General features: G+C 39.8%; 1 protein-coding gene across 1 annotated transcript in view; it reads left to right on the top strand.

Annotated features, from left to right (window-relative positions):
• Nucleotides 1–15,886, top strand: part of LOC126090387 (carbonic anhydrase 13-like) — a 252,280-nt gene that overhangs the window by 221,457 nt on the left and 14,937 nt on the right. Inside the window, exons 3-5 of the mRNA XM_049906983.1 lie at nt 8,345–8,448; nt 10,866–10,961; nt 11,143–11,257. Coding sequence (XP_049762940.1) covers nt 8,345–8,448; nt 10,866–10,961; nt 11,143–11,257 — 315 coding nt within the window. The remainder of the gene's footprint in view (nt 1–8,344; nt 8,449–10,865; nt 10,962–11,142; nt 11,258–15,886) is intronic.

The raw sequence follows: 15,886 nt of genomic DNA, 5'->3' as shown, positions 1-15,886 counted from the left end.
GGGTCTGAATCAGAGGCTGAAACGTTTCTGCGACCATATGGGCTGCAGATTCCTTGACTTGCGCCATAGGGTGGTGGGGTTTCGGGTTCCGCTGTATAGGTCAGGAGTCCACTACACACATTAGGCGGCTACATGGGTAGCAGGGGTTGTGTGGCGTGGACTGGGCGGTTTTTTAGGTTAGATGGCCTCAGGCAAGTACCGACGGGGGAACAACCTCAAAGGGTGCGGGGCAAAGTCAGGACATGCAGGGACCAAGCAGCATTCGGTATTGTAATTGTAAGCTGTCGAATCTGCATTGGTGAAGTACCGGAACTTCAAGTGCTGATAGAATGCACCGAAGCTGAATATTCGAGCGCGCACAGAGGCTTTCCGGCAGTCGTTCTTCCCGCAAACCATACGCAACTGTAATAGGAAAGGGAGGAATGACAGTGGCACGCAAAGTGCCCTCCACCACACACCGTTGGCTGGCTTGCGGAGTATAAATGTATATGTAGAACTGATAATTGGATGTCACGTGAGTAACAAGTCCATGAGGGGCATTTCAGCCCTTCTAAAGCTGCCAAAGCCGACTGTTGGTGATGTGTTTGTGGAGTGAAACGCGAACGAACAACCACAGCTAAACAGAGACCAGGCAGACCTCTCATACTGACGGACATGGACCATCGTGGATGGTAAGGGGTGGTTGCAAAGAATCACATGAAATCAGCGGAAGAAAACACTTACTAGTTCCAAAGATATTCTGGCAGTACGGCTAACACAATATGTACAGTGTTAAAAAGAATGGGGTATAACAATCGAGCAGCCACCCATTTCCGTAGTCATTGTTAAGCGCCGCTTGAGGTGATGTACAGAGTGACGCTACTGCCCGACATATGGCTGAAAATGAGTAATTTGGAGTGATGGATCACACTATACCCTGTGGCAATCGAATGAAAGGTTTTGGGTTTGGCGAATGCCTGGAGAACGTTACCCGCCTTCATATATATTATTGACAGTGAAGTACAGAGGACGTAGTGTTACTATGAGAGTATTTTTTGTGGTTAGGGTGCGTTCCCCTTATTGTGCTCAAGATAACGTTAAAAGCGAAAGGATATGAACATATTTTACAACATTCTGTATTGCTTAAGTAGAGGAACAGTTCGGAGATAATGATTGTATCAGCATGACGACACAGTGTCATAAAGCAGCATCTCTGAGGCAATGGTTCTTGGACATTCCTGAAATGGGCTGGGCTAGCCAGAGTTACTACCTGAACTCAATGCAACACCTTTGGGATGAGTTACATCGTATCCCAATACCCAACATCACAACCTTCTCTCAGCTCTTCAGGAAGCAGTGGCCGTCATTCATCCACAGAAATTCAGACACCTCACTGAAAGTGTCACCAACAGAGTTCAAGTCGTCATAAACGCTAAGATGAACACGCCTCATATTAATGCCCATTAATTGTTGTCCAGATACTTTTGATAGTGCACATACAGTTTTCTGGGAAGTAGCTCACAGCCTAAAAATCACCAAAGGCTTCGGTGAAGTAGCCACAACACTGAGAGACGCTATGTGTCTTCTTGTATGTGCAAATATGCACACTACTATACAGGGTGTCCATAAATTATGTTTCAACTTTCGACTTTCATGACTTTCAAACTGTAATAGATCCTAACAACTAGTTTTCAATAAGTGGCAAGATAACTTGAAAAGTTTTGTTTCATCATTCATACACATGCACCTGCTGTGGCACAACAACCAATTGATATTCAGTTTTTCTCCACTTATGCTCTCTGAACACTACACAAACATGTTCAGAGCCATTTAGAATGTATGTCCTCAAGTCATGTGTATCTGTAGCTTTGGTTCACTGCTTCTTTGTAGGAAGAAGTCCAGTGGTGTGAGGGCAGGTGATCACGGCGGCCACTGAATTGGACCATCTTGTCCAGTCCATCTATCCAGAAACATCTCATCCAGGAACTGGACATTTAGTAACCAATGAGGTGGTACCACATCCTGCTTGAAGATGTCACATTACAAGTGTTCCAGTTGTGGCACACCACCTCTTGTAACACATCCAGGAAAACATCACTGTTGATGGCACATTTTATGAAAAAAAACAGTGGACCAATAAAGCAATTGTGCACAAGTCTGTATCACACATTGACCTTAGGGCTGTCTCTTTTTAGTTCATCAGTTCATGTATAACACGATAACACTCTGATCTCCATACATGGATGTTGTCATGAAAAATTGACTCATAGGAGAAACAAATCTTTTTCAAAAAAGTCATTGTTTGTGTCAGTCTCAGCTAGCATATTCACTGAGAACTATTGGCACTGGGGTTGGTTCATCGGCTTTTGTATCTGAAGTAGATACACCATGCAATCATAAAGACATAACCTCTTATGCATGACTTTATGTACTGTTGATCATGGCATTTCCAGCTCTCCAGCTGCCATACACACTGATTTTATTGGATTCCTTGTACACAACTGATATATCTTGTCCACACTGGCATATATAATGGATGGAAAACTTGACTCCTATTTATAAAGAACACTAACTGCTTCAATAAATGACATGAGCAGAGTCAGAATAGTTGTTCAGTATGGTGATTCCCTTCCACATTGCGTCCTTCAGTTTCGTTACATTTGAGTTATCACAATTTGGTTCATTGAATCAAGCTAGATACTCAACTTTTTCCTGTGGTATTGACTTTTTCAGCAAATCTGCAGCACCTGGAAAACAAAAAGAATGTAAAAAATTTACAAGCTATCTTGTCGCATGTTGGAAGTCAGTTGTCTTTATCTGGTACAGTTTTGGAATTACTTGAGTCTAAAAGTTGTGAACATAATATGAGGATAACCTGGACTTATGGGTTTGATTAAAAAAACAGTGGGGGGGAGGGAGGGAGAGTGACTTGTTGTCAGCACTCATGTGCCCGTCGAGCTTCCTGCATCATATGCTGCCGTCTGTTGAGTGTTTCTCGCACTTTTTGCGTGCGTGTAGCTTGAATTTCGACTACGAAAATTCCTGCGTTTTTTGCATGTGTATCTAGTGACAGAAAGTGTGCAAGATCGTTTTCTAAGCGAATTAGGATGAAGATATTTAAGCTCTTTTAGAAGAAGACGATTCTGATTCTGAAGGAGATATTGAAGAATGGGGAAGTGTTTCAGATAATGATGAAACATTTACTGTTGATAAGTTGCCGAAGTGAAGAATATATATTTACTGAGATTTTATTTGATTTTCTCTTTACGTGTATATAACAGGCAACACTTCTATGATACATATATCGTAATTTGCAGAGAATAGCGATGCTGATGAAATAAGTGAACCAGAAAAACGCCGTAAAACTGCCGCCGAATTTGAAACTCCTCCGCCACCCAAAAAGGTACGGCGCTCTCGAAATGAAGACGAAGGTACAGTGTGGACAGAAGACGATGTTTTGCCGCATGCTCCTGTTTTTGGGGAACATAGTGGAGTTACTGCACAGATAAACGGAAACTCAAGTGCTTAAGATTGTTTCAGTGTTTTTATGACAGACGAAATTATGAAAACAATAAAACCTGAAACTAATAGATATGCAGCAAGTATCATCAGTAAAATGAGAAGGAATAACTCTCCATCTACGTGATTATTGTGATATTCACAATAAAGTGCCTGGCAGAGGGTTCAATGAACCACCTTCAAGCTGTCTCTCTACCGTTGCACTCTTGAACGGCACGCGGGAAAAACGAGCACTTAAATTTTTCGGTGCGAGCCCAGATTTCATATTTTATCGTGATGATCGTTTCTCCCTATGTAGGTCGGTGCCAAGAGAATGTTTTCGCAGTCGGAGGAGAAAACTGGTGACTGAAATTTCATGAGAAGATTCCGTCGCAACGAAAAATGCCTTTGTTTTAATGATTTCCACTCCAATTCACGTATCATGTCTGTGGCACTATTTCCCTATTTTGCGATAATATTTTCTGTTTTACTCGATGACTTTCCGTCTATTATTACGAACTGTGACCTTGCTGACAGGAAATCTTGAATCCAGTCGCACAACTGAGGCGATACTCCGTAGGCACGCAGTTTGGTTCGAAGACGCTTGTGAGGAACAGTGCTGCCCTTCTTTGAACTTTTTCGATGTCATCAGTCAGTCCCACCTGAAGCAGATCCCACACCACACACGCAATACTCTAGAATAGGGTGGACAAGCATGGTGTAAGCAGTCTCTTTAGTAGACCAATTGCACCTTCTAAGTGTTCAGCCAATGAATCGCAATCTTTGGTTTGTTCTACCCACAACATTATCTATGTGATTGTTCCAATATAGGTTATTTATAATTGTAATCCCTAAGTATTTAGTTAAATTTACAGCCTTCAGATTTGTCTGACTTCCCGCGTAATCTAAATTTAGTGGGTTTCTTTTAGTAGTCATGTGGATAAATTCACACTTTTCTTTATTCAGGGTCAATTACCACTTTTCGCACCATACAGATACCTTATCTATAATCATTTTGCAAGTCGTTTTGATCAGATACTGCCTACAGGAAAATTAAAGAGACCTTTGGAGATAAGAGAACCAGTTGTATGAATATCAAGAGCTCAGATGGAAAGCCAGTTCTAAGCAAAGAAGGGAAAGCAGAAAGGTGGAAGGAGTATATAGAGGGTCTATACAAGGGCGATGTACTTGAGCACAATATTATGGAAATGGAAGAGGATGTAGATGAAGATGAAATGGGAGATACGATACTGCGTGAAGAGTTTGACAGAGCACTGAAAGACCTGAGCCGAAACAAGGCCCCCAGAGTAGACAACATTCCATTAAGCTACTGACGGCCTTGGGAGAGCCAGTCCTGACAAAACTCTACCATCTGGTGAGCAAGATGTATGAAACAGGTGAAATACCCTCCGACTTCAAGAAGAATATAATAATTCCAATCCCAAAGAAAGCAGGTGTTGACAGATGTGAAAATTACTGAACAATTAGTTTAATAAGCCACAGCTGCAAAATACTAACATGTATTCTTTACAGACGAATGGAAAAACTAGTAGAAGCCGACCTCGGGGAAGATCAGTTTGGATTCCGTAGAAATACTGGAACACGTGAGGCAATAATGACCTTACGACTTATCTTAGAAGAAAGATTAAGGAAAGGCAAACCTATGTTTCTAGCATTTGTAGACTTAGAGAAAGCTTTTGACAATGTTGACTGGAATACTCTCTTTCAAATTCTAAAGGTGGCAGGGGTAAAATACAGGGAGCGAAAGGCTATTTACAATTTGTACAGAAACCAGATGGCAGTTATAAGAGTTGAGGGGCATGAGAGGGAAGCAGCGGTTGGGAAGGGAGTAAGACAGGGCTGTAGCCTCTCCCCGATGTTATTCAATCTGTATATTGAGCAAGGAGTAAAGGAAACAAAAGAAAAATTCGGAGTAGGTATTAAAATCCATGGAGAAGAAATAAAAACTTTGAGATTCGCCGATGACATTGTAATTCTGTCAGAGACAGCAAAGGACTTGGAAGAGCAGTTGAATGGAATGGATAGTGTCTTGAAAGGAGGATATAAGATGAACATCAACAAAAGCAAAACGAGGATAATGGAATGTAGTCGAATTAAGTCGGGTGATGCTGAGGGAATTAGATTAGGAAATGAGACACTTAAAGTAGTAAAGGAGTTTTGCTATTTGGGAAGCAAAATAACTGATGATGGTCGAAGTAGAGAGGATATAAAATGTAGACTGGCAATGGCAAGGAAAGCGTTTCTGAAGAAGAGAAATTTGTTAACGTCGAGTATAGATTTAAGTGTCAGGAAGTCATTTCTGAAAGTATTTGTATGGAGTGTAGCCATGTATGGAAGTGAAACATGGACGGTAAACAGTTTGGACAAGAAGAGAATAGAAGCTTTCGAAATGTGGTGCTACAGAAGAATGCTGAAGATTAGATGGGTAGACCACATAACTAATGAGGAAGTATTGAATAGGATTGGGGAGAAGAGAAGTTTGTGGCACAACTTGACCAGAAGAAGGGATCGGCTGGTAGGACATGTTCTGAGGCATCAAGGGATCACCAATTTAGTATTGGAGGGCAGCGAGGAGGGTAAAAATCGTAGGGGGAGACCAAGAGATGAATACACTAAGCAGATTCAGAAGGATGTAGGTTGCAGTAGGTACTGGGAGATGAAGCAGCTTGCACAGGATAGAGTAGCATGGAGAGCTGCATCAAACCAGTCTCAGGACTGAAGACCACAACAACAACAACATGACTTTACAAGATGGTAAATGACAGCATCATCTGCAAACAATCTAAGACGGCTACTCGGATTGTCTGCTATGTCTTTAATATAGATCAGGAACAATAGAGGGCCTATAACACTTCCTTGGGGAACGCTGGATATTACTTCTGTTTTACTCGATGACTTGAGGCCACTTATCTTGATCACAGGGAAAACTGCCGCTTTATGGGCCTTGTTTTTGGTGTTCCAGAAGGTATACTTGCACTTCAATCTTGATAATTATGAATTCTTAGTCTAACAAGTTGAATACTTAGGCCATATCTTTAGCACCTCTGTCATTCTCTTCATGTCCACCCACGTTGAAGTGCTCCAGAAGTAACCAATTCCTGGGGATATCACGCAACTGAAGTCCATTTTGTGGCAGATCAAATGTGCAACGCACATCTTCTTATGTTATCAGTATGTGTACAACATATGTACTTAATGAGATTTATATGGACAAATAAAAAAATAAATATGAATGCAGATTCCACATTTTCAGTTTAACAGAGATTGCATCTCCTATATGATTAAATTCCCATACGGTTAATTTCATTACGTGCAATGAATTATAAGAGAAACATCAAAATATTCAGAACAGATATTTTTTGGCCTATACCAGTTACATGAGTCTCACTCTGAAAGCTAAGAATCTGGAATATATAAAAAAAGTCTGAAAACTTTAGATAAGCCTGTTGTTTATTAACAAAAACAACATGCTAATATGTCACTGATTAATAATCTTCAAGTGGGAAAATAGATTATAAACTTTAAAATGTTCATTTGATTTTGATTCTTGTCAAACAATACTTCCAGCTAACTGACCAATAGTTCCCCTGCATACAGGAAAAATTCTGTAAGCACAAAGTCTCCACCTGATGCTGTGTTACTCTTCAGTTATACTGTTGTTCTCTGGGTTTCATCTTTCCTGTTTTTATATGGTTAAATTTTAGACTTATTTATGTTTTTTTTTTTTTTTTTTGTCAGAAGTGGCTAAAAGCAATTCATTAGGCTGAGTTTGAAGATATGTCTGTGATACTTCACAATTCTAATTCAGTCATTTTTGTTTTGTTTCTGGTGTCACTTTTGTCTAAATTCTTGTAAGGTGGTCATCAGTCAAAGGAAGTCTCACATGCCATATTCATATTTGAAATCACCCTGGATTTAAAATAACTGATTGCATTATGATCTCCATTTATAATTTGTGCAGTGGTTTGTTTCTTAATTTGCACAGCTCCTATGTTCTGAGCTTTTTCAGGAACTTGGTTTTCATTAGGTGTAGGTTGGGTTTCTCACACAACTCTTTCAATCAGTTGCAAATAAAATGTCAAATCCACAATCAGCTGTTTCTATTTATACTGCAGGCCACACATTCATCATCAGAACAGAGACAGAAAAACGAATATTTTGATGATAAACAACGTAGAATCTCCACTAAGTCACTCAGCATGACAAACGTTTTACTTTTGCTCCACACTGTAGGAACCAGACAGCACAGAGAATAAGCCTAGTGTATGGAGTCATGTTACATGTGGCTAAATTGGCAAACAATGATATCTACAGTATTCTGTAAGATTAGCAGCAGACACTCATCCCTGGGAGGCTTCCAATGATATTGTATTATAATGCACTCATGAGTCTTCAAACAATTCGTGATATATTCTATGATTATTTTTATATCTGTATTAATGTAAAATAATTCTAAAACTAAACAAATATACAGCTCTATATGATATGTCTAATGTAATAAGGTAACTTATGTCTAATGAAAATGCCCTGAGACCACTAAATTATAGTCACATAGTAATACTCAATCTGGGGATAACTGGTTTGATTAACAGATTTTCTTCAGGTGAAAGACAGATTAAGTGGCACTGTAGAATATCTGACAAAACATTTGTCAAAGTAGAGGGTTTTACTCAAAAGTTTTCCAGTGCAATACGCCATTAATGGCCACCAATCAAATGGGAACATACACTCAATGTCACGGTAGATGTCCTTAGAGTAAGCAAAGCCCATGTGCACGCATCAGTTTTCAGTCTCTATTATTGCATAGAAGAAAAAAAAATTGAATATAAGTGTGTTTGTGTTTCAGAGCTCAGAGGAGGACCTCTGGCAGATACCTATGTACTTGAGCAGTTCCACTGCCACTGGGGCTGCTCAGAGCACACAGTCGATGGTCGTGGATATGCAGGCGAGGTAACACGTCTTCCTGAGCTCTCACTTGCGCATCCCATTGAATGTCACAAACATAAAACTGATCTTATAATTATTGAATAATTGTATTGTGGTAACTGTTTACTTAGTTAAGATCAGTCAGTAATGCTAGTGATTGTATGTTCATTGTCACATAAACTGCAGTATTGTCCTTTTAGTTTATTTATTTTTTAAAATGTGAAATCAGCCAAATTGTTACAATAGAATTAGAATGATGCAAGTATATGTGCATCTAAAAAAGTTACTTAAATTATTTTGTAGCATATTTGCAAAACAAACAGGTTAAGATAGCAGAATTGCACTCCATAGTCTTCTTCTTATTCTTCTTTCTTCCCTGTTCCAGCTTCTCTAGGGAATTGTTATATGGATTTTGGCAGTGTTAGTGACAGTATGTGGCCAGATGCCTTTCCTGATGTTACCACTCTCCCAAAACAGAATTTGTGTACCGGTACCCTATTGGTCTGCGTAAATCTCATGTTTGAGTGTGGGGACATTTTATATCTGTTTGTATAGCATGTATCCAATGTGGCACAAGGGTACCATCCCAGCATTTACCTAGCTGGATGTGGGGAATCACCTAAAACTACATTTAGGATGGCCAGCTCAACAATCCTCTCCATTAATTCCAGAGGGGGTTTGATCCAGGACAGGTTTACTTTCCCAGAAATGGCACTTAAATGCAATCAGCTTCTGTCATTTTCTTTATTTTATTGTAATTAGTGTTTAAAATGTTGTCTGATATTGATATGGATTCTGTCAATCACATTTCATCTATGGTCCTGATGCCAATGAGAATAAGGTCATATGGGATTCTTGACTGGGAAACTTTGGTAGGCTCAGCCACCTGATTAGAATGGTTTACTTCCCCTGTGACAAAGGCCCCTTTCCACACATTGTGTGAGCACTGTCTCTTAAGTTTAGCTGTTGTATGTACAGACGATTGTAACAAATGTGCATGTGGTATAAAGTTGTCATATTTATGTTGCATAATGGTGTGTGTGGGAGTGCGAGTGAGGAAATAAACAGTCTCTCATTTTGAGACACTGTGGAGAAGTTTGGGATTTAATCCAGGAATTGGCATAAAATAAGGTGATCAACAACTTAACACCATGACCCCTCTTGCTGTTTCTAGCCAAATACTAATGACAAAAATTCCTTCTACTATGAGGATTCAAACTGATTTCCTCAAAGTTAAGTGTCACCATACAGGCATGTATTATTAGGAACAAAATAAGACACCATGTAACCTAATGTCAGAATTATTGCCCTCAGAATTATTGAAAATGTTTGTACCTCAGAGGGTGCCAGAATGGCATATTTTGGCGATTTTTAATCTCTTGCCACATATGGAATAATATTTTGGGGTTCCACAACAAAGCGCCTAAAACAAATTTTTTGTTGCAGAAGAGGACCATTCATATAATAACTCACAGTCATCCACAGACGCACTGCAAACCCATATTCAAAAAGCTTAGAATACTTACTATACCATCATTATACCTATACAAACGTGTTTTGTATGTCAGGACCCACATTGCAGATTTTCAGACAAATGCCGACTTTCATAACTACAATACCCGTAATAGCGCAGCACTCCATACTCAGTGAACAAAAAGAACGGAAACACAAAGGCATGTGAGCCATATCGGTGCAAAACTGTACAATGCACTGCATCAGGCAGTTAGATGATGATAACAAATTTAAAACAGAATTTAAAAAATTTCTAGTAGATCAATGTTTTTATTCTGTAAATGACTATGTATTCTTTCTGATGATATTTATAAAGGCAAAATGGAAAACACTCTATCTGTGCCTAATCATTCATTACATTTACATACTTAAAGGACAGCTGTTGTGTGATGTAAATATATACTTGCCGTTGAGGGAGGAGAAAATTAAAGCCTTATGAAAAACAGACTATGCATTTAAAATAACAAGCAGTGATGTACGTAGGCTACATTAATTTAGTTGTATTATTATTAACTTCATTGTATTATTTTGTTTTGTACTTTTTTACGTATATATTGTTCGTGTCCCATTTCTTTGAAATGGCTTACATGTACCCTTGACAACATCGATACAACATTCATTGTCAATGGATGGATAAATAAAATAAATAAATAAATTCATTGTAAAGCAGCCAAAGCAGTTGAATGAACAGTACTTCATTCACTACTTGTTCAATCACCACCTGCCTTAGTGATTGAAAATGATTGCATCATCACACAATTTATGATGATGGAGAAATGTATAATATTCATAATTAATTACTTGTTTCATAAAAGCATTAATTTGCATTATTATGCATGAAATTGAGTCATCCATTCATAACTTACTCTATACCACCAGCTCAACATTGCAAAAAAAAAAAAAAAAAAAAAAGACTTTTTTGTTGACAGTTGCATCTTGTACACTGGAACATAAGCAAATACCAAAGCTTCAGTGAAGCAGCTGGGCAACCAGATGGATTAGGTGTTCTTGGGATATTTGTTGAGGTAAGATATTTAATTTATTAAACATTTGCCTACATGCCCTTCTGTTGCTCTAAAACTGAAATGTGCACTCTTAAAAGTATTGTGTCCATGTAATGCTTACCATCTTCACGAGTTATCTGTTATTTCTTGTTATTAAGTTAAATATGATTTCATCAACTAACATAGTCATTCTTTTGCATAGGAAGGTGATGTTCATGAGGAGTTTCAGAAGATAGTTGATGCTCTGCCAAAGATCACCTTAAAAGGGCAGAAGACTGAACTAAGTGATCCTGTGGATCCCAACAAATTATTACCTGGTCAGTATTTTCAGTTATTCTTGTTAGTCACATCAGGCTTCATCTATACATTTTGAAGCACTTAATGTTGTATAACAACACTTTAATAATACAATGTCTGACTGACAAATTTTACCTGAAAATGTTGTTTGTGGGTAGTCTGCTGAGGTTTGCTGACAGATCCTAAAATCGATGTAAATTAACATTTTGGTGATCCACCTGATCCCCCATCTTCAGGAGAGATGGTGTCTTTGCTGCTGTTACTGAGTCCCACTAAGTTCGGTTTTCAGCAGGACTTAGCAGCAGCATTTCTCCTGAAGATGGACAGATACGTTGCTGAAATAATGAGTGATCTAGATTTCAGTACCTGGCAGCAAACCTGAGGAGACTACCAAGAATTAATATGCTCACAATGCCTATGCAGTCACAATGTTGTGTGCAGTTTCAGTAAATACTGGTTGAATAATATACATATAATAATTACACAGTTGGTTACTAGGTTGGTTAGTTTTATTTTACATGGACAATTTGTATGATTAATCATAATGATATGGAATGAGACATTTTACATTAATATTATACATTCACATGTAAATGTGTTGACTTTTATATGGTTGTTTACATCTTTCTTTGACATGTTACATAAATAAAAATTATTCTATCAAACAGGAGTTGTCAAGCAGAAATCTCTTCAGTCTGTTTTCAAATTTAGCTTTGCTGACTGTCAGACATTTTATATCATTGTGCAAGAGATCACAATTTTAGTGTCAGCATTGTGCAGACCTTTCTGTGACCTTAATTTGAAATAATGAATGTTATTTTCTCTTCTGTTGTTATTATTATGTACATCATCATTCCTTTTAAATGTAATGGGACATTTACAACAAACTTCATGATGAAATAAAGAAGCAACATAGTCAAAATTGGTAACTCCTTAAACAGATGTCTGCAAGATGGTCATGGGTGAACACCAAGATTATCCTTACAGAATGTTTTTGAACAATGAAAATTAGTGTCTTAAAGATAAAACAATGGAAAATCTGGGAGGAATGTAACAATATTTAATATTATGAAAAGGATAGCTGCACACACACACACACACACACACACACACACACACACACACACACACACAGCAGATGGTAACAGCAAAGCAGCAACCTTATGGTGCAATACTGAAAGCATGGGAATCAGGTGCACTGTACATTGAAAATCATCACCCCAATAAAGCAGTGGCTACACACACTACAAATTTATTTAACAATATGCTGTGTCACGTCTTCGCCAAGTGTTGAATCATAAGCAGAAACAAATGACTATAGATAGCTTCCTAGTAAAAAAGAATTAGTTATGTATCATGTATAATAAAGCACATAATACTGTATGTATAATTTCCTTTGAACAAATGGCATAAATAAGAGAGAACTTTTATAATAACAGAAATAATAATTTATTGATAAATCAAAAATCTACTCACCAAGCCGTGGCAGGGGAACACACGCACAAAAGTGTTTAACTTTTACAAGCTTTCAGAGCCAGTGGCTCCTTCTTCTGGCAGAAGAGTTGAAGGGGAAGGAAGAGAGCTGAAGGAATAGGACTGTAGAGGTTTAGGTAAAAAGGCACAGTTCAGAAAAGCCACCCAGAACCCTGGATCAGGGGAGGCTAACGCATCCCATCTGGTAAAGTCTCCCCTGGATCCCATATCACACATTGAAATTCTTGCCCTCCAGGAAGTAGTGCAGCATGCCACCTTTGTATGCTAATCCTACATCTACAGAAAGAACCGCAATCCTTCACCTAAAAACTGATCCCAACCTTACAATCCTACCTGCTGACAAAGGCTCCACCACCATTGTTTTCAACTGCAAAGATTACCTGGCAAAAGGAGGCTGCCAGCTGTCTGATTCATCCACCTACAAACCCTGCCACAGTGATCCCATTCCAGAAGTCGAGCATGATCTCCAGTGTTTCCTCAAATCCTAGGCCCATCTGAGAACATCTCCCCAGAGTCCATCTCTCCTTTCACCCCTATCACTCCCCACACACCTAGCTTCTACATGCTTCCTAAAGTCCATAAACCCAACCACCTAGGGCATCCAATTATGGCCAGTTACTGTGCCCCAACGGAGAATCTCTTCTCTTATAGATCTACATCTTCAGCCTGGTACTCACAACCTACCCTCTCATATAAAAGATACCAACCATTTCCTCCACTGACGCTCCACAGTTTCTATTCCTTTACCGCATGGTGTCCTGCATGTCACAATTGACACCACCCCCCTATACATTAACATCCCTAATACCCATGGCCTTGCCACTGTTCAACACTACCTTTCCCAGAGCCCAATGGATTCCAAAACTACAACCTCCTTCCTAGTGGTCATGACCTCACCCACAATTACTTCTCCTGTGAAGATATCATCCTTCAAACAAATCCAGGGTACGGCTTTGGGCATCTGCTTGGCACAATCCTATGTCAACCTATTCATGTAACACCTCCATGAATTTTTTCTAACCACCCAGAATTCCAAACCTCTCACACAGTTCAGATTCAGCGATGACATCTGTGTGATCTGAAGGACACCCTACCCACATTCCTCCAGCATCTTCACACGTTCTCCCCTGTTTGCTTCACCTGGTCCTCCTCTATCCACCAAGCCACCTTCCTCGATGTTATTGTCCACCTCAAAGAAGGCTACATCAGTACCTCTGTCCATATCACATCTACTAACCATCAACACCACCTCCACTTCGACAATTGCCACCCATGGCAGTTGCGTCTGTAGTGGTGAGCAGTCCCTCTCGAAATATACCATGGTTCTCACTGAGGTCTTCACAGACTGTAATTACCTTCCCTTGTTTCATCTCTCCAGTCACCCACCACCTCCTAAAGTCCCTTCATCTGGCCACAGGGGAATATTCACCTTGTGACTCAGTGCCACCCAAGACTGGAGCAACTGAAAGACATTGTCCACCAGGGTTTCAACGGTCTCTTGTCGTGCCCTGAAATGAGGAATGTCCTACCCACTATCCTTCCCACCACCCACCAAACCTATACAATATCCTTGTCCATTCAAACAACATAGCCCCTGCTCCCAACCCCCTGCCTCAAGGCTCTCTGTAACAGAGGTAGATGCAAGACCAGTCCCATACAGCCTCCCACCACCACCTACTCCAGTCTGATCATAGACATCACCTATAACACCAACAGGAAGACTACCTGTGAAACCAGTCATGTGATCTAAAAGCTAAGCTGTAACCACTGTGCTGCACTGTATATGGCTATGACAACCAGCAAGCAGTTGACCTGCAGGAATGGCCACCAACAAACTGTGGCCAAGAAACAGCTGGAGCACCCTGTTGCTGACCATGCTGACCAACACAATCCTTCATTTCAGTGATTGCTACACAGCCTGTACCATCTGGACCATTCCCACCAACACCAGCTTTTATGAACTGTGCGGGTGGGAACTCTCCTTACAATATATTCTATGTTTCCATAACCCTCCTGGCCTCAACCTTCATCAGTCAACGTCCTTTACCCACCTATCACCTTCCCTGCTCCCATTCCACCACTACATAAGTGGCACTTTACCATTTGCCACCCCTACCCTGTTATCCCTCCCCCTCCCCTCCCCAGCCTCCTCCTCGAAAGTTTTGTTTGACAGTCTTTTTTGTGCCTATCTGTGACTCAGAATCTCTGCTATATGGTGAGCAGCAACTGCGAAAAGTTGCACTAAGCCAGATACAAACCAAACATTACTGTCAGGCAGACCACCAATGTCATCACTGAGCTACAAATGCATTATGATACAGCTGCTGACATTTAGATACTTCTTACTTGACTCCTCGTCACAAAATCAAGTGCCTTTACTAGGTTTGCAATCCTACAAATGATGTCGCACAGTTTTCTTGCATGTTTTTAGAGGGTAGGCCCTTATGCTAAGTGTCATAAAGGTGTTAACACTCATAATTGTGAGTGTGTTAGAAGTTTTGTTACTTTTGTGAACAGATCTGTACAGCCTGTAATGTACTTGGCTTCTGTGTATTATGGCGGGTAATTCAAATACCAGCCATGGCCATTTTTTGTGCTGTCAAGTATGCATATTAAGCTACTAGTAGCAGCTATTTCATAAAACTGAGAAAGCAGCAGCCTTTTATGAAGTAGCAGCGTCCCTGCTAATTCACTTGGTCTAATGTAAATGGTGTAAGTATGAAAAGCATATGTGCAGTTTAGTAATAGTTTATTGTTTATACAGTATACAGATTAAGTTTCTATGATCTCTTTGCCTTATGTCAAAGTATACCTTCATTTATTCCACAACCTTGATGGTTCTCCTTCTTGATGGGAGCTACAGTACATAATGAATGAATGAATGAATTGAGAAAGATTGGAAAGGAGGCGAAGTTCACCCTAGGTTGAGGGGTGTTCCAGTCTCCTATCACCTTCAGAGTAGTCCCCTTGTGACTCCACATACTTCTCCCAGCAGTGCCACCATTGTTGGAAGCATGCCAAAAAAGCATCTTTTGGAAAGGACTTTAGCTCAGCTGTCATTGCTGCCACAACATCCTCTTGTCTGAAATCGCCATCCTTTCAATAGCCTCTTGAGTTTGGGGAATAGCCATAAGTCACAGGGGGGCATATCAGAA

Source organism: Schistocerca cancellata, chromosome 1 (genome assembly GCF_023864275.1).
Source record: "Schistocerca cancellata isolate TAMUIC-IGC-003103 chromosome 1, iqSchCanc2.1, whole genome shotgun sequence".
Lineage (NCBI taxonomy): Eukaryota > Metazoa > Arthropoda > Insecta > Orthoptera > Acrididae > Schistocerca > Schistocerca cancellata.
This window is presented reverse-complemented; position numbering and strand designations above follow the sequence as displayed.